Genomic DNA, 20,166 nt, shown 5'->3' on the forward strand with positions numbered 1-20,166 from the left:
GGGGATGGAGAGCTGGTTCAGCAGTCACGAATTCAATTCCCACCACACCCTGTGCCCTGCAGCTCACAACCACCTGTAACTCCAGCTCTAGGGATCCAAACCCTCTTCTGGCTTCCTCAGACACCTGTGTTCATGTGCACATACCCAGAGAGACACTCATATACATAAAACTAAAAAACAATAATTGTTGAAACCCCTCCCCCGCAACGTCAATAAAATGCAAAAGAAAACACGTTCAAGACTCCTAAAGCCAAGTTCAACACATGTATTTACACACAGTGCTGAATTCACAATTCCAACCTCCTCTTCTTAAGATCAAATTTTCAAACAAACTCCTGTTCTTCAGGCATGTGTGTCCCAAATGTCATGGGTGAAATGCTATGGAGATTCTTCTAGCATCTGTGAGTAATTTCGTACAATTCATCATTGTTCCTAAACATTCACCTTAAAGAAGAAAGACCAGAGTAGGGTAAGCAAACATGCACATGTAGTAATAGTTTTTCTCCGCTAATAAGCATATTCTGAAGCCGGCTAATTTTTTCCAGAAGCAACTTTACTATTATCACTGTATTCCTGAGCACAAGTGGGTTCTTGAACAACCAGAAATTCATGATGGGTGGTAACAAGAAGAGCAAAGACCAACTAAATAAAGGAAACTGACTCTAATGAGGGCTTCCTAGAACAAAGGCAACTAAGTCCTTAACCCAAGGTCAGTTCCAAGTCTCCTATTCCTTCCCTATTCCAAGAGGTTGCAAGAATATCCACTATCCCCTGGAGATGGTAACTATGAATCTGGAAATTCTAGGTTCAGAAAGCACAAGCATGTACAACCTCCACACGTGTGACTGCACTATCAAGTTAAATTTCAGAAAAAACATTACTCATTACAGTAGCAATCGAGAGATTTGACTCAACTCAGCTCACAGGCACCTGTCCATTTTCTAAGTGTGGGGACAAGCAGTTCTTTCTTTAGTGAAACCTCAGATGACAAATTATTGTATGTTGCTTTGCCCTCCCCTTCCCTCAAAACCATCTTTTTTTCCCCCTCTCTCTGCAAAAATAATTGGCTCCAAATGTCTTTGTTCTGTGGCTCTCTTTGTTTTTCCTGAAAAGGAGAAATTAATAGTCAATTGGGTTTAATTTTTAGATTGGTGCCAAGGCCTTAAGCACACAGTACCAAGAAAGAAATGAAAAAGTCAATGCTCTCTTCTTGAAAATGAGTGTGTATTAAATACGTGTCTTAGGACCCAGGCCTTCATAGAAATAAATTCTTTGATTCTACATAGGTCAGAAATTTAGCTTATTCAGCAAGAAGAACCCAATGAATGGTTCTGGCTCCTTATGTCACCACAGTGAACAGCTGCATGCCATGTCCTGGCACATGGGAAGCAGCAAGAGATGGGCCTTGGCCATGGTCGGCTACTATGCCTTGCTTCGACAGCTGTGAGTTGGGGCAGAGACACCCATGGACACGGCTGGGTGGAAACAAGAAGACCAGTTATATCAAAAATCTGTAAACCACCAGGCATAGAGGCATGTGCTTGGAATCCCAACAGTCAGAACACAGAGGCAAGTGGATCACGAGTTCAGTCCCAGCCTCCAGTACAGAGTGAAACTGTCTAAAAAAAAAAGATTATGTTTGTTTCAAATTAAAAAAAAAAAAAATTAGAGGCTAGGGTGGAAGTGGTAAGGCTTTATTTATATATTATCAAAACAATTATCTTCAAGCTCCTTTAAACATGGAGCCAGAGTATCAGAATTCTACTTCAATTCATGGACTGCTTTGGTTTTTAATCATAAGCTCTCAAACCCCCTGCTCTATATAATCCACTTTTATTAGAGGCCAAGGTTAAAAGTCAAAACTAAACAGACTTCTAGGCCATCTGAAAAATAACCCAAACTGTCCCAGAAAGCTTATGGCTAATTTTGTAACAGCTACCACCCAGTGAGATTACAGGGCAGGAAGCCTGTCCTACACCACACTTACATAAATAACATCATGACAGGCAATAAACCCATTAGGAACCAGGAAGACAACACCTCACTTTAATGAGTGAATTTTCCAGGAAATCTCCATTTCGAGTTTATGGAAGTCAACCCCTATTTTCCTAAATCTTTTACTTTTTTTCCCATGTTGCTGAAAATCTTTATGTAAGTAACTGTGATGTTGTTAATGTCTCGATTCTCTTTCTACAAAAAGAAGGGTCAGCCTGAACCCCTTCTCCATCATGTCTGCTCAACAGGAAGAACCCTAGGAAGGAAAGCTGTATAACCTGAGGAGTGTGGGAGCCAGACAGAGACTGGCATTGGCCTTGGAAATGGGTCCTGAACGAACAGGCAGGGTAAGAAACGTGTATATCTCACGTGTGATCTCAAGTTATGTTTCCAGCCCCCATATTGTCATGGTATTGTGCTAATCAGCTTTCCAGAGGGAAGACAAACCCAACAAACTAAAACTTCAAAGATGGTGAAGATTTAAAAAAAAAAAAAAAGAAAAGTCAATTTAAATTTTAGGTATCACTTCTACTTAAACAAACAAGAACTAACCCCATAGCTGCTATTTTTATTCCCCTTTACTGTCTAGTTAATTATTTTTCTTCATTATTGGCACCAGCTGCAATCTTTGTTTTTAATTATTAAGAAATGGGCCATACAAGAGTGTGCATAATAATCTTTGTTTTTCTTTCTTGAAACAGCCAGAAATAATTTTTTTTTTTTTTCTGCCCATCAATAAACCCCTTCTAGGGGCACACCCAACCCTCCCTGGCATATAATCTACCTTCTTCCTTTGAGATTTGTATCCTCAATCTTCTCCCATAACAAATCCAACTAATGATTGAGTCTCCACCCATTCTTGTCTCAGCCTTGTCTCGACTCTCCTCACAGATGCCATCCATGTCCCTTGCCCTTGACCAACCTAGCTTAAAGGGGAGAGAGCGGTTCCCATGCTCATTGCCTACTGCTCCTCTTGAAACAACTCACGTGTTCCCTCCTTCAACTCCTTGCCTGCTTTTCTCACTGTACTTGGAGCAAGCTGCTGTCAGTCTCTAGGACTTGCTTTTCAGGATCTCCTGGCTTGTTAATGATGCATGCCACTTGAAACACTCCACACATCATGTGCTCCAAACCTGGCAACCTGATCTGGACCAACTATCTGCATGGCTGGTACTCTGACTTATATTCCCAATGGCGGTGATCGATGGATCCCGTTTCCTTGGGCGGTGTTTCCCCGGTGACTAATGGGCTGCAATTGCCAAACGGCTTGCTGAGTTAAGGGGCAGGAAAGGTTCTGTCTGGAGATGGAGGAGAGATGACTGGTTCAACCAGGCCTTAAACCTTTAACCTTGGCTTCATTAGCTCTGAGCACCAACCAGCCTCAGCTACGTCACGACAATGGCCCTGGCTATGCCCAGGAGTACGGTTAGGTTCAGAAGGTGGGAGGTACATAGAAGACTCCGCAGAAAGAAGACAAATGGGCTGGCACACCACAAGTAAAATGAACTTGAACTCTGTCTCGTTGATACCTTTTAGGAGAAAGTTGCTTCTGACCCTGCTTCTCACAGATTCTCCGTGTTAGCCTTCTGTATGGAGAAGCACTTTAAGGCTCTGACATATGTTTAAGGTCAAAACAACCGGGAACACGCCAATAAAGTCTTGTTATTTAAACCAAGTCAGAGAGCCTACAAACCACTTTTTTGCCCTCTCAAATCACAAAGCAGATAAATCCCCCTCACAGGTGGACAGAGATACATCATGGAGAAGAGGGCAGAGGGAGATAAATAAAAATAAACGGTATTTACCTTCTTCTGTTTCATGCCACACGATCCCTTCCAAATTGACACTGGTCCCAGGTTCACAGGGCCCGAGACACTCTGGCTCTGTCACTACTCCAACTTCACAGGTATTGACACCCACGGACCGAGTCCGAACCAAAAGCTGCTCCACGGGTGCTGCAATATTGGATGAAGATGGGGGAAAGTAGGAGGGCAGAATCTGAGGCGCGAGACCGCTGGCAATCGGCGGCGGTGGTGCCGGCACTGTAAACAGGGGGTCAACCTGAAAGACAGACAGGCTTACTGCAGGGGTGATGCATTCTGGGAGAGTTCGCTGTAATGCAATCTGCTTACATGGCTTCTAGAACAGATCATTATTCTACATCCCATTTGCAATTATCATCGAGTGCTTTCGTGGTGTCAAAAAACATAAGCAGAACCGAAATGAGCAATTTGTGTTTTCAAGGCCAAGAAGGTGACAAGGGGAGCCCTAGCTTCGTGAAGGAGAAGCAGGCCTTCTAAATCCACCAATGGACAATCTTTCAGTCTCCGGAGACGTGAATAAAAATGCTCTGTAAAATTAACACTATTTCCCACCCATATAGAAACCTCATTTTCAAAATTATTACATTATCTAAAGGATAAACTGATAAATACTAATAAAAAACAATATCTGTGTTATTGGACATTTAAATAAAGGAGATGGACTACAATTGTTCTCAGAGTACTTTATAAACCATAATGAATTAAATCACTACTAAAATATATTAACTTACTCTGCTGAATCTATAAAATTTATAACTTGATTACACACACTGAAGCATGTAAGCTGAATATTAGCCTGTGTTAAGAACCAATTCCTAATTAAGTGTTCTAGCATGAAGTTTAGCAGGAATTCATAAAGAGGATAAATAAATGTGTGTGCCTGGCATCCACACAACCTGAGCCTCCCCACCTACAAGGCCTTTAGTAATTCACCTTACCAAGGAGGAGCTCAACCAAAGCTTGAGAGCCTCCCACCCCCCAATCCAAAGAAATGGATACTGCAGCCAAGTGCAAGGCTTTGAGGTACAGGAATGTCTCCTTTGTACCCCTAACCCCAGAAGGACAGCAAAGGTGTTCTTTCCAAGTTTAGACGCTGGACTGTGATGAAACCAAAGCCCAAGTAAGTCCTAGACAGACTGCCTGTCACTCATTGTCATTTGGCTCCCTTAACAAGTACAAGGGCTGCTATTGAGCAACTTCGATTTGACCTTGGAAACAGGTCATGGGTTATGGAAGACTCAGAGGAACACACCTGTGTGCTAGGACTCCAGATTACCTATGCACTGTGTGCAGACAGGGCCTCAATTCAAGGGACAGCATCTTGCATTCATTATCAGTTGGGGAGACAAACAGTGAATGTTAAGAAGGATTCACAGATGGTTGACCTAGTAAAACTTGATCTCATCTGCTGTGCATATATCCCTTGCTTCATAAAGTCTCTTTGCAGCCTTTTGGCTACAGATTGAATATTATTATATAGTCTTTGTTGCTTAAAGGGAAAAAAAAAAAAAAAAAAAACCTAATAGAACAAGTATTTCAATAGCATCAGATGAGGAACTGTGCTCCTTGAATGGGGAGGCAGTGGTCTGTGAGGGTTCCTGGATGAAATGACCAGGAGGGTTACAATTTGCATTCCACCTAAAATGATAAGCTGATATGCACTAGCCTGAGGATTCTAGATGCCATCTGCATGTTAAAGAAACTTAATTTCCTGCTCTCAAAGCTGCCATAAAACTTCTTTCGCACCATACTTTTTATTGTTCTGCCTTTCTGGTCCTGATCTCAAAGTCCCAGGAAAAAAGGCCCTCAGCAGTACTATATCCAGATAAAGTAATTCATGAGGAACCCCTTCTGAATTTGAATCCAAGTTCCCACTGAACCCTCCTGTTTTTTTGTTTTTTGTTTGTTTTTTGGTTTTTGGTTTTTCGAGACAGGGTTTCTCTGTGTAGCTTTGTGCCTTTCCGGGAACTCACTTGGTAGCCCAGGCTGGCCTCGAACTCACAGAGATCCACCTGGCTCTGCCTCCTGAGTGCTGGGATTAAAGGCGAGCGCCACGACTGCCCAGGGAACCCTCCTGTTTTAAAATGGAGGCTGACAAATGAGGAGAGAGGTTCTGAGGAAAGAAATTAAGGCAGAGGAGGGAAAAAAGAGCTCAATCCTAACTACAGTCTTTATTGCCGCTAAAACCCTGTGTGAGATTAGTGTTACTTACCCAAATTAAAAACTGTGGGATGATGTTTGGTGGTATGACGCTAAGGGGACAAAATGGAACAGTTTTCTGAAAATAGCCTCCTGTGGCCTGACCCACCGCCCACACTGATGCTGAGAACAGAGACAGCCTGAGTTTATGTGCCAGAACATGGACCAAAATAAAAGAAGTGAGGAGTCAAAAGAGCAGGGCTTCAGATTTGGGAGGTGAGGGCTGAATAAATGGACAAGGAATGACTTTTTTTTTGGGGGGGGGGTGGCTTTTTGAGACAGGGTTTCTCTGTAGCTTTGGAGGCTGTCCTGGAACTCGCTTTGTAGACCAGGCTGGCCTTGAACTCACAGAGATTCACCTGCCTCTGCCTCCTGAGTGCTGGGATTACAGGCATGTGCCACAACCACCCCGCAGAATGGGACCTTTCTGAATGCACCCAGGCTCCTGGCTCCAGGCCTGACACAGTCTATGACCTCTCCTAGACCTTTTAGCTCTGTGAGGCCCACATTCCTCAGCCTCCTAATATTGCTAACAAATCTTATTACACTTGTTTCAACACTGAATCCCCATTTCAACACAACCCCTCTTGGAGACAGAGCTATCTATGATGTGCCCCATAATATTTGTGATGCTTATGTAAATTCGAAAAAAGTCAAATTTCTTTTTAAAATGAATGTTGTGGGGGGTTGCTGCTGCTGCTGTTGCTGCTGAGGCCAGACCCAGGGCCTGGGGCAGGATCAACCCATGCACTATCACTGAAGGACATGCTCTGCCCAAAGTCCAAATTTCTGAAGAATTTGGGTGTCTTGAGAGTAAGGGCCTCCAAATAAGCTAGCCGTGATTTCCATGAACACATCTAAACATGGCATCAAAGCTGAGGTGGTGATAATGTAGAAACCCCATCCAACAAGTCTTCAGATAAGGAAGTGGGGGTTAGGAGACTGTGACTATATATAGGAGCTCATAAAATAATAACCATCTAAAGCTCTTAACACCTGGTGTCTCAAATATTCAGATCTTTGATGGACAAAGTGAAGTATTCTCTCACTTTTCCTGTTATCCTGGTTTTCCTCCTGGAGCTCAAATCTCTTGTTTCCAGAAGAACTAGATCTTGCCCTACCCTGCATTCTCCCCCTCTGCCATATGAGTCCTGCAGAAGTGGGGTGCAGAGACCACCCATGTGGCCTACAGAGCAGGCCTGCCTCCCTAGAGGACCCCAAATGGAAAGAGGGTTTTCAGGGTGGGAATTAGAGGCCCTCCCAGGGTGTTTTCCTTGGCAGCCATGCTGTTTTTAAAAGCATTCCTCTTATTTACCAATCCTTAAGAGCTCAGAGAAGAATCTGAATTTCCATTAGCTCAAATAATGATTGGAGACCATGCTTCACAGAGCCCACATTCCTCATATCACACACGCGCGCGGCTCTGTGTGTCTACCTTGAGCCTTTGCCTAAGACCATAAGAGAACGTTTCAGCAAGAAGGCCACTTCGACCAACCCACTCAGTTCTAGGGGAACTTGTGTCCCATGTTTTGTGCAAGAACAATAAGCCAGCACCAGTGTTAGGCAGGGGAGCAGAGAACATACTTCATTCAGTGGGAAATTCCCAAGCAAATCACCTACCCCAGGAGACTAGGGCCGAGATGGTGGCCAGTATTTTGTGCCAGGTAATGCCCTAGTGGAAATGTCCCACTGAAAAAGGTTCTCAGTGTGTCATGGTGTTCCACACAGAGCACATGTACCATACAGAAAGCAGGATTGAAGGATGTTCCATAGTTAATTTCATAGTTGTTGAGGCCAGAGTACCTTAAACAGAGTAGTCTGGCTTCAATTATGGGGCAACTCCTCTGCTTCCATCTCCCTAGTGCTGGGATTTCAAGACTTCCCCGCCACACCCTGCCTCAGTAGTTCTACAAAAGCTCAACTCCTCTATGCCCTGACTTCTCGGGTCACTGACCCACACTGAGGCCCTAATTTCTTCAGCCAATGCAGAGGTTTCCTCCACAAGCCTGCCTGCTGTGAGGCAGTGGCTTCTGAGCAGGGCAGCTGAGGTGGGTGGGGTCTAGGGTTTTTGTTAGCAGGGGGCCAGGGTTCAAGTCCTGGCTCGGCCAGTTTCGTGCTCCGGTGACCCTGAGCCAGTGATGGAACATCAGGATCAGAATCTAAGTGGGGGTGATAATGACCATCACCTCCACTTCGCTCAGGCAAAGGGAGTGCTCAGCACAGGGTACAGTTCAGTTAACACCGGCTTAAAGGGTTGGGGAACCACCAGTCTGATATTCCAGTTCTCTAAAGCATGCACACAACCTTACAAAGCTGCTTTTTATATGCTACTATATTTAACATAAACCTGTAATCCCTTCCAAAGGCATGGCTAAGTGCGGTTAAAATGTGTTAAAAGTATAAGAAAAGAGGGCTTAAGCCAGAGAAGCTCAGCCTGGGAAAATACGGCCTCTTTCAAACACTGACACCAGGCAGTAGCCTACGGCATGATGCACCCCCATTTTATACGTTCATAGCAGTGCCGAGAGCACCCCAAAGGTCCTGATGAGCCCTTAATTACTCCAAGATCTCTTCTTCTAATCTCCAGTTGCCCCCCCCTCTCTCTCACATGGTCTTCCCAAAAGTCTCCTTCTGCTCACCTCAAACCCCTCCACACCCACTGAAGAGCTAAACTCTGCTGGCTAAACTCTGCAACTGGCTACAGGAAGACGGGGCCCAAAGTCCCTGTGCCCCAAGGCTGCAAGCTGCATCATGGGGATCAACCAACACTTCAGCAGTAGAGCTGCGTCCAAGGGAAGAGTGTAAAAGGCTGGACGTGAATGACCGACAGTGTGAATGTCGATGACATTAGCAGACCACGGTCTTTAGAGTTGGAATCCTAGCGTGGCCATTCGCTATGGAATCTTCGGCCAGGCACTTGATCTCTGTGTGACCGTCTTCATCTGGGAAAACAGAAATAGCACCTAGCTAATGGGACACGGAGTCACGCCAGCAACCTTAGCTCAGGGTGCAGGACAGAGGAACACTCGCTTAAACAGGAGCTAGCCCTACCATCAATATTATTACCACCGTTGGCAAATCTATCGGAGACCTGAATGAAAGCAAACTAATGGGCGGGGTTTGGTCCTAGGAGACCCAAGGTTAGGCTTTACCGCACTCAAAAGCAAATTCACACGAGGCAATCCTGCACAGCGTCCTAGAGGAAGAAACCTATTCCTCATCAGATGATCCTCGTTTAAAACTCACTGGGGGTTATAGAGTACTAATAACGAGAATTCAAGTTCGGAACAAAAGTCCTGGCAGTTTTAGCAAGGGCTCCTTTGTCAAAGCTCTTGCCTGTTGTCTTGATGGGATAAGGATGCAACCTAGTAGAGGCCAAAATAGGAAAGCAGCCATCTCCAGTTGGGGGGGAAGGGGAAAAAAAAAAAAAAAAAGACTCGTAAGTCTAACAGCTGGTGGTGGCAGCCTGTCAAACTGAGGAAAGTTAATGTCAAGAACAGACGCGCCGCAGTCTCTCACTGTTATTTTTGCATGATTATTCCCAGGTGTTACTGCACGCTGTGCAGTAGCCGGGCTATTTATCACGCCAGAGAGCCTAAGAGCAAGGGGGCGGGGTGGGGTGAGGGGCTGAGAGGGCGGAGGGAGGCGGGGAAGAGAGGGTTATTTACACAGATAGCGGCGCTTAGTGTGTGTAATGGGGGGTTGGGGGGGGACGGGGACGGACGACAACTCTGCAGAGGTCCTGGCAATATTTTCTGTTCACCTTATTTCAAGGGCTTCCTGAGTGCTGATGAGCCAGGAAGGCTCCAAAAGCTGGAGTGCTGGTGGTGGCTGTTTTTCATCATCATCGAGCATTTGACTATGTCAGCTAGAGAGGGTCTACAGGACCAGGAAACCCAAAGCTAAAACAGAGGGGTCTCCCGGGCACGGCTGAGGGGCACTGCAGCAGGCACTCTAGACCAACAAAGACACATCCACGTGGCTCTGCTGCAGGAGACAGCCAGTGCTGCCAGGCGGAGTGAGAAAGGAAAAACCCAGGGCTGCAGACAGGGGAGCCTCCTCCCTGCAGAGACCACCGCCACCCCCACCCGGATTGGCCTGCAGCGAGTTCTGAACCCTGACGGGGCAAAGTGCCCTGGGTTTCCTCTATCGGTTCTCACAAATCTCCACCCGGGTCCTGTCGTTAACCCCTCAATCCTGGGATTGATTCTCCAGACTGCAAACCATCAGAGGCAGGAGGAGTGGTGTTTCATTTTGCACAGAGTCAATGTTTTGATTCTCTGAGCACGCTGGGGCATGGGTACTTAAGGCTCACGTTTTCTTCATATCCTGGTATTTGGCTGTTTCATTAGATTGCCCAGTCACCTCTTAATTTTAAAGGCATTAGGCAGAAGACTGCTCTGCCATTAGTGGTAATCCCGGACTTTCGGAGGTGACCAGTCCAGCGAATCTGTGCTAGGCATCTGCCTGACGTCACTGTTCCCCTAGCAGAGTAGGGTCGGCTTAAAAAACAGGTTCTCTGGACGCTAATCCTCCCGCCAAAACTAATCACGCTTGAATTTCCATTCCCGGTGGACAAACCAGAACAGCTCCAGCTTTGGTCATTATATTCTTCGTGTGGTCTCTCCTAAATGTGATAGACACTTCTGAGAGCCAGGATCACAGCAATTTATGCTTTGGAACTTGCAATGCAAAATAAATAAATAAATAAAGAGAGGTGGGGGAGCAAACTCATGCTGATAATTTAAGGGACCCACCAATACCCCTTTACAGAGGCAGAAACAAAATCCCAAAGCAGGGTCAAGTTATGCAAGGATCTGAAATTCAAGACCAAAGCCCTGCCTGCACAGCGCTTTTGACTTGTTTGTCCCGAGTTCACGTCCTGAGCTACTGTTTAACACACACAGTGTAAAGGGATTAGAATAGTTTTCAAATAGACATCCTGGGCAGGACTCTACTGGGCACCCCATTCTTTCCTCGGTTCATCTTCACAAAATTGTGAGGGGGCGATGAGAATAACTTCGAAGGGCCCCTTGGAGAGGGTGGCCAAGCCAGAATTTGAACCAACCTAGGTCAGCCCAAAGTAACCTAACGGTAAAACAGAGCAGGAGATGGAGAGAAGCCTCCTCCAAAGGGAATTTCTGAGCCCTTTGTGTACACAGGAAGCTACCCACCTGAAGTTCTTTTCGTGCCTAGAGTTTAAAGCTCTCCTTCAAATACTGTGATCCCTCCACCACCACCCCAGCGGTCCCCTCCCCCACCCCCGGAGGCGGAGGAGATGACTCAGCAGGTAAGGGCACTCTGTACTTGAGCACCCGAGTTCAAATCCCCCAAACCCATGAAAAACTGATGGGTGAGGCTGAGTACACACCTATAAATCCAGTGGTGGGGGAAGTGGGTGGTGGACAGAACAGAAAGACAGCTGGGGCTTTCTGAGTAGTATCCTAGTTCAGGTTCCGTAAGAGACCTTGTATCAAGGGAGACATGCCAAGAGTGACAAAGCCCCTCAGAGGGTATGAACACACACACACACACACACACACACACACACACACACACACACACAGCACAGCACAGCACACATGTACAGTAGGGAGTTAGCTCCATGGCAGAGTACTTGATATAGCATGTGTGAAACCCTGGGCTCAATTCCCAGCATTGAGGGACAGAAACAGCCACCTGAAACCATAGCAGAGATGCTGCCAAAGCCTGGCCATGACCATGACTCTGCTCCCCTGGGGCCAAGAAGACTGCTTCCATTTCCAGCCAAGACAAACAGAATGCTGGACACACAGAATGCCAACTATCTAGGCTCTCCATAAGGCTGTGTCAGGGGGAAAAGTGTCACTGCCCATCAGGAATCACCTCAGAGGTGGCCCTAGGTACGAGCACATGTAGAAAATGTGCTTGAACAACAGCATGCCTTTACATTTCCTTGTCTAGCCTTGGCTGTTTTCCAAGCACCATCAAAGGTATGAGTGTGCACAGACAGTGTAATTACCCCACTCAGCCCAATGCTTCACGTTCTGTTTTGTTTTGTTTTGAAGCTGAACTGAATCTACTCTCGAAGATGCTCAGTGTATAATTTCATAGGGGTCTGGAGCTCGAGAACTCCTCCACCACAGCGTATCAGCTGTCACATATTAGCCTCACTTGTGTTCTCTGAAAGACTCCTGCCCCACTGCTGAGCCACAGACACTTCCTCTATTTTGAAAGTGCCACTGACATTTTTCACTGCTCAGAGTGGGTGTGCTTTAAATAGTAGCCATAAATGGCCGGTGTTGTCATATCTGGTTCAAAGGGGTTCTCTGATTTCCTCTCATCCTATTTCCAAAGATGCTTAAAACATAAAAACAAGCCACAGGGAAGGGCAGTTGCAATCATAGAAGGTACTAGAAAAGCCTTCTTCATTCTGGGAAGAATCCTTTAACTGTCTCCTTGGTAAAAAGTCGAGTCCCTGAGGAAAGTTCCACCTAAATTCCGTTTCTACCTATCCAGGCTCATTTCCTTCCCTTTACAAAGACAGCTCAGGGGTGAACTCAGACGCTGTTCAGCAGAGGATGCCTATGGGAGCCAACTGGCCAATTTCAACTCAGCTGAACAAGGGATGTATTTTAGTAGCTAGGACTCACTGATATGCACACTGCCTGTAATTCCAGGGTTCCTAAATTCCTGTGAAGTCAGGCTGAAAAGGGGGATAAATGGCCATGTCTCATCCCACTCTGCCAGACGTGAACACAACTTCTTGAAGGTTGGAAAGATGGGGAGAAAGGACAAGGAATTCTATTTGGTGAAAATCCTCTATTTCCTATTCTTGACTAAAATCCTCTCTCTACCAGGTTAGGTAACCTTTTCTAACCACCTAGAGTCCTGGAAAAGTGTAGGTATTTGAATTACACCATATATGCTGCTGGTGATAAATAACAAGAACTGAGTCACATCAGGCCCTCAAGCAGTGTCTTACAAAGAGTCAGAACTTGTTTTCCCAAAGCATCATGGGCCAACCACAGGGGCTAGCAGTTTTGACTTTGTCAATGTTGTTATCAATGCCTACCTATTTTGAAGGCTACACTGCAGCACAATCACATTCCTACCATGCCTCTACTGGAAGGCAGATGGGAATCTTCTCATTTGATTTTGAGAAATGAGGAAACCAATCCAAAAGAGAAGCTGCCCATCCAGGTCAGAAGAATGAAGGAGGAGGAGGAAGGAGAGGAAGAGGAGGAGGAGGACGAGGAGGACGAAGAGGAGGAGGAGGAGGAGAAGAAGAAAAAGATAACCACAAACAAAGCAAACGCCATGAATTTCCCAGTAATGCCTATTAACACCCTCTACCTAGTTCACTATCACATAAATTCTACTATGTGTTTGGTATGGGGGATCAGACCCACCCAGGGCTTCAAGCAAATTAGGTAAGTTCTCCCCCAGCCCCATAACACAACCTTAAAAAAAAAAAAAAAAAAAAAAAAAGGAAGGAAGGAAGAAAGAAAGGAAAGAAAGAAAGAGAGAAAGAAAGAGAGAGAGAGAGAAAGAAAGAGAGAGAGAGAGAGAGAGAGGAAGGAAGGAAGGAAGGAAGGAAGGAAGGAAGGAAGGAAGGAAGGAAGGAAAGCATAAAGTCCTACATGAGTAAATTGCAGTTCCCAAGTTCAGGATTATTTTCCCTTCTGAGAACAGAACAGATTTTAAAACCCAATAGGTCTCTCTCTAGAGAGAACATTTTTTTAAACATTTTTCAAGTGTCCTCTGAGAAAATTTATCCATATGATAATACATAGGGCAGGAGGAGATTCATCAGCTAGTTTTCAATGTTAATGGCACTTGTGTCAATAAAAATTTTTTTCCCTCTCATTTGCTGTTGATAATGTCTTACACTGCCCCTGAACTCACAATGTAGCCCAGGCTAGCTTCAAACTCTCAGCTTCTGAAGGACAGGAATTACAGATGTGAGCTGATATGCTCAGTTAAAAATAAAAATTAAAAAAGTTTAAAAAAAAAAATGATGCTAAGCCATTTCACTTCATATAAAAGCAAACACCTGATTGTAGTGGTACATGTCTGTCGTCCCAGGACTTGGGAGGTGGAGGGAAGTATATCAGGAGTTCAAGGTCATCCTTAGTTCCATAGAGCCTGAGCTATATGTGAACCCATCTCAGAAAAGGAGAGAAAGGGGGGAATGGAGGAGCTAACCAAATCCAGTGCTGAGGGAGAAGGCTCCTAATGAAAGATTATTATTTAGCTCCCCATGCAAGAGGTATTGAGCCACAGAGTGAGTCAAAGTATAAGGGCCTAGTTTCTGTGACAGAGCACTGTGTATTGACCCATTCCCCCCCGCCCCTTTGTAAGAGTAGCTAATGAAAGCTGCCTCACTGTTAGGGAAGTCATCCTCTTATCCAGTATCTGTCTGTCAGGTGCCTCTATGTGGCAAGCATTGTTCCAGGAGAGATGAATAGTCACTGCAGAGGAGAGACTATGGTCAGGATTCAGATGGTCAGTTAAGCCCAAGGCATTATGGGAGCGTCGAGGGGGTGGGGCAGGGAGTGTGCTGAAGTGGATTTATCAGATTGTATAGGACTTGGCCTAGAGAAGAGGTTAGGATAAATCTAAGCCATCCTGAATACAGTAGTAGTTAAGGGACTGGCAGTTTAGAAAGTCAAACATAGCTAGAGGGAATTCAAGAGTCCAGGGAAGGATAAGAATCTAGGGGTTTCTAGGAGCATGGGGGTTTCTGAAGTAGGAGTAAGGGAACATCAACTGACTCATCACATTGGATGAGAGAGGGCAAGGGTGGGCAGGGAGAGGGAGAGAGAATATAAATGTGTGTTATGATGCCATGGCAGAAGTCTGAGGAAGAGACACAAGCCAAGACTCAAGAAGGTGGGAGATGAGGACAAGCTCAAAGATGAGTATAGTATCAAGTGTCCATTTCTGTTAGGAGAGAGAGTTGGTCTCAGGGAAGGGGAACCTGGGCAGAGGGCTATCTGTGGGGAAGTACTTGCCGGGTAGGCACAGGACCAGAGGGGAAATGAGCTACACTTGAGTAATCAGCACGCAGAATCTATGAAGCCAGCAGAAGGAGGAGATGCTCTCAGTGAAAACAGGAGGAGTGGAAGGCTTGAGGAAGGAATCCAGGAAACCCCAAGAGAGCTGATGAAAAAATGGGGAAAGCTCAGAATGGTGGTGAGGTCCCAGATGTCAGATCAGAAGGTGAGGACCTGATTTGAGAGGAAGCTGGTTTCAGAGGTCTGACATTCAATGCCAACAGGAACTGGCCTGAGGCCTCCTTCTGTCTCTCACCTCCCAGAAAAGCAGGGGTGCTAGCTTTTTAAAGTATTTTCCATAATTTCACCCTAATAGCCTCAGGCCACCCTTGGTGTGTGGTCCTTTCACCAACCAGGAGCCTTCTGTCTCAATGCAGGCTAAAGAGCATGACTCAGAATCCACACCTTTTCTTCCATCCATGACTCAGTCTTTGAGAAACTCTTAAAGGCCTCAACCTTTTTTGTATCACTGGCAGCCAGGAAAGAAGATAATGTGACCTTCACCTCAAGAGGAGTCACAGAACCTGTGGGTATCAAATTGTTTCAAGCTTCCCTACTAGCTCCTTCTGCTCCACCCAAGATCCCTAAAGGCACCAAGCTCAGAGTCTAATTTGTCCCAAGGCTAATGTGGATAGAGCAACATTGACAATCTGGCTACTCTGGTTTCTGAAAACCAGAGGTTGTTTTTCAACAATGAAGAAAAGCGAAGAGCTTTAAAATCTCTGGAAATGGATTTATAATTAAATATTTACAATTACTTTGAATCTGATATATGATTCGATTTGGACAAAGGGTGCTTTTGTTTCCTCCTCTAGAACCTGTATTCAGGCCAAGACCCTAACTGAAGACTGAGCTCAGGGTGTTCTGATGTCATCTATAAAATGGCACTTAGAAAGCTTGTGACAGTTATGCCACAGTAGCACTTTCAAATTTAAAAAGAAGAAGAAGAAGAAGAAGAAGAAGAAGAAGAAGAAGAAGAAGAAGAAGAAGAAGAAGAAAGGAAAGGAAAAAAAGATCTTTATGAATCTCAAATGCAAATAAAAAGCGCAGTTAGAAGCTATTTTTACTTTCACACTTACTATACCTTGTGTTTATAGAGACCCAAAAGAAGATGAAGGAGATGTTAACAGGATCACACTCTGGACATTCGTATTTCCACAATACTTTTAGATACGTTTTATTTCAGAAGAGAATTTAGATTGTCATGAAAAGGTACTAAAACTCATTCCTGGCGGGACAGATAGCTCAGTCGTTAAGAGTGCTTACTGCTCTTACAGAGGACCCTGGCTCAGTTCCCAGCACCCAATGAGGCAGCTCACAAATGCTTATAACCCCAGTTCCAGGGGATCAGATACCCTTTTCTGTCCTCCATGGATACCACTTGCACATGGTGCACACAAACTCATGCAGAGCTGGGTGTGATGGCATATGCCTTTAATCTCAGTAACGGAGAAACAGAAGTGGCAGGTAGATTTCCATGAATTTGAAGCCAGCCTTGTTTATATTGAGTTTCTTTTTTTTGTTGTTGTTGTTTTGCTTTTTTCAAGACAGGGTTTCTCTGTGTAGCTTTGCGCCTTTCCTGGAACTCGCTTTGGAGACCAGGCTGGCCTCGAACTCACAGAGATCTGCCTGTCTCTGCCTCCCGAGTACTGGAATTAATGGTGTACACCACCAACGCCCTGCTTACACTGAGTTTCAGGCCTGCCAGAGCTACATAGTAAGACCCTGTCTCAAAACCAGCAACAAAAACTCCTGCAAGCACAAATATAAACAAAAGTCAATCTTAAAAGGAAAAAAATATGAAATTAGGACTATCCCAGGGGCTGGGAAGGAAGCTCAGTCAGTAGGCAGAGCATAAGAACCTGAGTTCATGTCTCTTGTCCTACCAAGGTAAAAAGCTGAGCGTGGCAGCATGAACCTGTAATCCCACTGCTGGGAAGCAAACACAGGAGGATACCTGAGGCAGATTAGCCAGCCAGTCTAGCCAAATTGCTAAATTCCATGTTCAATTAAAGACCTGGATCAAATTATAAGGTAGAGAACTAAGAAAGACACTTGAAATTGACTGCTCAACACACACACACACACACACACACACACACACACACACACACACACACCACGTGGGTGACTTACTAATTCAGGGACCATTCACCTGACCTCATTCATACCTAACAAATAATGTCTGTTCTAAATCTTAGTCATATCAAGCAGAAGAGACAACTTCCCAGATGAGCATGCGGCTACACCTTTCACAGGTGTTCTAAATGTCCAGGATGTTTTAACCTGTGAGTCATATAGTTTCTAGAATGTGCCCTCCCAAAGATGACAGGATTTACTCCATACACTATTAGCAAACCCCTAGCACTCTGTGGCCACCAAAGTTACTCTTCTCTATCTTAAAATACATATTTCTATCCACTTTTCCAGTTAGTCAAGAAACACCTGCAGTTTTAGCAGTAGACTCAGCTAAATCTAAATCAAGCTGACTTGAATCATTTAAATCATCAGTCAGGAAAAACCGCTATCTTTTAAAATTAAAGAACTCATGCTCATTTTTGCCACAATGGCGATAAACTTCATAAAACTCACAGGTGGATTATTATTTAAAGATGGGGAGAGGAGATCTCTTCAAATATTCTCATTATTTTATTTTTAATATCATAATTCAGCCCTTCTACATACACATACTTTTATAATGAAAACTGCACTCCATACCTCCTAATGTATTTTTTCATAATCTTACAGCTATTAGAAAACTTCCATAGCTGATTCTATATCAAAATTAAATGAAGCATTTATTTAAATAGCCAAAGAACTATCTTCTCAAAGTTAATCATGGATATTTTTCCAGCATATTAAAATCTAATAGCCTTAACCCAAACAACCTACATTTAAATTGTTTTTGTTTAAATAAAAAAGCGGAATTACTCTGGATGGAATATCTCACCATCCATCGAGGTGAGATAAGCAGCTGAGATAAGTACCTTTGTTAATCAGCACTACCACTTATCAATAAACATTCAGTCTTTGATGGTAGTGCTAATTTTAATTACAGCATTAAAATTTACTAGGAAAAATGGATGCTCATGGCCAGCCACCGTCAGCAGATAAGGAATACACTGGCATCTAGGACTGAAATACAAAAACTGGGCCGGTGATGGCTGAGCAGTTGAGAGTTTGGACTATCAGGGGATTTGAGTTCAGTTCCCACAACCACCTGTAACCCCAGCTTCAGGGGATCTAACACCCTCCTTTAGCACCCAGGATCACATAGACACACATATAAATTCTTACTAAATCTCAAGAACGTAATAAAGAGCTAAAAACCTTAGCACTCTAAGATCCACATGGTTTGGGTTTGGTTTGATCTGGAATTGTATTTTGTTGAGTTAGGGTCAGGTGATCTCGATGCAGAGGGATGGATGGGCTGGTAAAATTTATTTCCGTAGCTTTGATATTAAGTACATTCTCATGCTTTGAGATAGTTGTTTTTTTTTTTTTTAATACCTCTTTAAATAATCACAATGAACAAATCCCTATTCCCAAGGCTTTACCCTGAATAAACCTATACATTTAAAAAAAAAACCATTTATTTGGATGGGAGGCATAAGCCATCTAAATGTGGAGTCATCCAAATGTGTACATGTAGAGGTCAGAGGACAACTTGAGAGAATACTTCTCTCCTTCTAGCATGTGAGTCCTGAGGATCAAACTCAGGTCTTCAAGCTTGGTAGCAAGCGCCTTTAAATGAGCCACCTCACTGGCCCAAAAGCTATACATTTCGGTAAAGCAATCAACTTCTAATACACCTTAAAATTACATAAGTTTCTCTTTCAAGGCACTACCTCAAAAAACAAGCAAACAAAATTCCATTCCTTATCCATGCACAGTGCCTCCTGTTCATAAACCCAGAACTCAGGAAGCTGAGGCAGGTGAATCACCAATAGTTCAAGGCCAATCTGGGCTACATAGTGAGTTCCAGACAAGCCTAGGTGACGGAATGAAATCCTATCTCAAACCCACAACAACAAGAAAATCCGTTCTGAAATACCACATTTTTGATTTAACGATTTTTTTTTTAAATTTACAAATTTGTGTTCTTAAGAATTTATGGGCACAAGCCAGGCGTGGTGGCGTAGGTGGGAAGCAGAAGCAGGATCTTGTTGAGGTCAAGGTCAGCCTGGTCTACATAGGGAACTCCAAGAAAGCTAGGACTACATAGGGAGACACTGTATCATGTGTGTGTGTGTGTGTGTGTGTGTGTGTGTGTGTGTGTGTGTGTGTGTGTATAAACTAACACTTTAGCAAAAAGGCTCTCAGAGGCTTTGTAACAACTCAACAGGATATGCAAAATTTACAGAAAAGCAACAAAATGAGCTAAGAAACTCAGCTCCTTTGTTTTGCATTCTTGTATTATGGTGGAAGTAAGCTCAGAGCCACAGGAGTTTGTGACCAAATAAACACCCATGACTTAGCGGAAGTTCTCAGTCATAGCCCACTGTGAACAAGCATCCTGCAACCTGGTTTCCTATCTCCAGAGCAGACGGGAAACTCTGGGTGTGTCTATGGCCTTAAGTGTCCCCAGTGGGTGGTGAAGGACAGCAGAGAGAAGTTCTGGAGCTGTTACCTCATCTTGTAAAATCTTCTGGCTTCTTCCTCTTGGCCTTCCATAGAAGGAAGTCATACCTGACAGGCGGGCTCAGCACACACTGTGACTGAATGGTTACTGTAACCTCACAGTTCTGGTTGTCCTGCCCTGGCCACATGTCACAATGTGCGCACAGGCCCACATTCTCAGAACTCCCTCCGCTCTTTGTCTTCCACTACGTCACGGGCCTAACTCCACTCACCTTGAAGGATGGCGGCAACGGCAGTGAAAATTCCATCTGCCACCCAATCTGTACATCCTTCCTGAGAGAACCGGTCATCTTTTACTGCGTATCATCCATCCTCCAACTGCCTCGTTAGAGAAACAAAACAAATTCTCTTTCACTTGTGTGAGGGAGTCTAATATTTTGTCAAACAGAAATGAAAAATAAACGTAATCTAAGCTGTCAGAGAATCATGAAATGCCCCTGGCAGTTCAGTACGGACTCTTTGAAGAAATG

The 20,166-nt window shown here is 44.4% G+C and overlaps 1 protein-coding gene across 3 annotated transcripts in view; it reads right to left on the reverse strand.

The window, feature by feature from the left end:
• Znf608 (zinc finger protein 608) overlaps positions 1-20,166 on the reverse strand; it is a 112,320-nt gene that overhangs the window by 58,075 nt on the left and 34,079 nt on the right. For 2 of the 3 annotated variants that reach the window (XM_036204459.1, XM_036204460.1), the window contains exon 3: positions 3,801-4,056. The exons of the other annotated variant lie outside the window; for it this stretch is intronic. In XM_036204459.1, the coding sequence (XP_036060352.1) occupies positions 3,801-4,056 (256 nt within the window). The remainder of the gene's footprint in view (positions 1-3,800; positions 4,057-20,166) is intronic. 3 annotated transcript variants of the gene reach the window in all.

This window comes from Onychomys torridus, chromosome 13, assembly GCF_903995425.1.
Source record: "Onychomys torridus chromosome 13, mOncTor1.1, whole genome shotgun sequence".
NCBI lineage: Eukaryota > Metazoa > Chordata > Mammalia > Rodentia > Cricetidae > Onychomys > Onychomys torridus.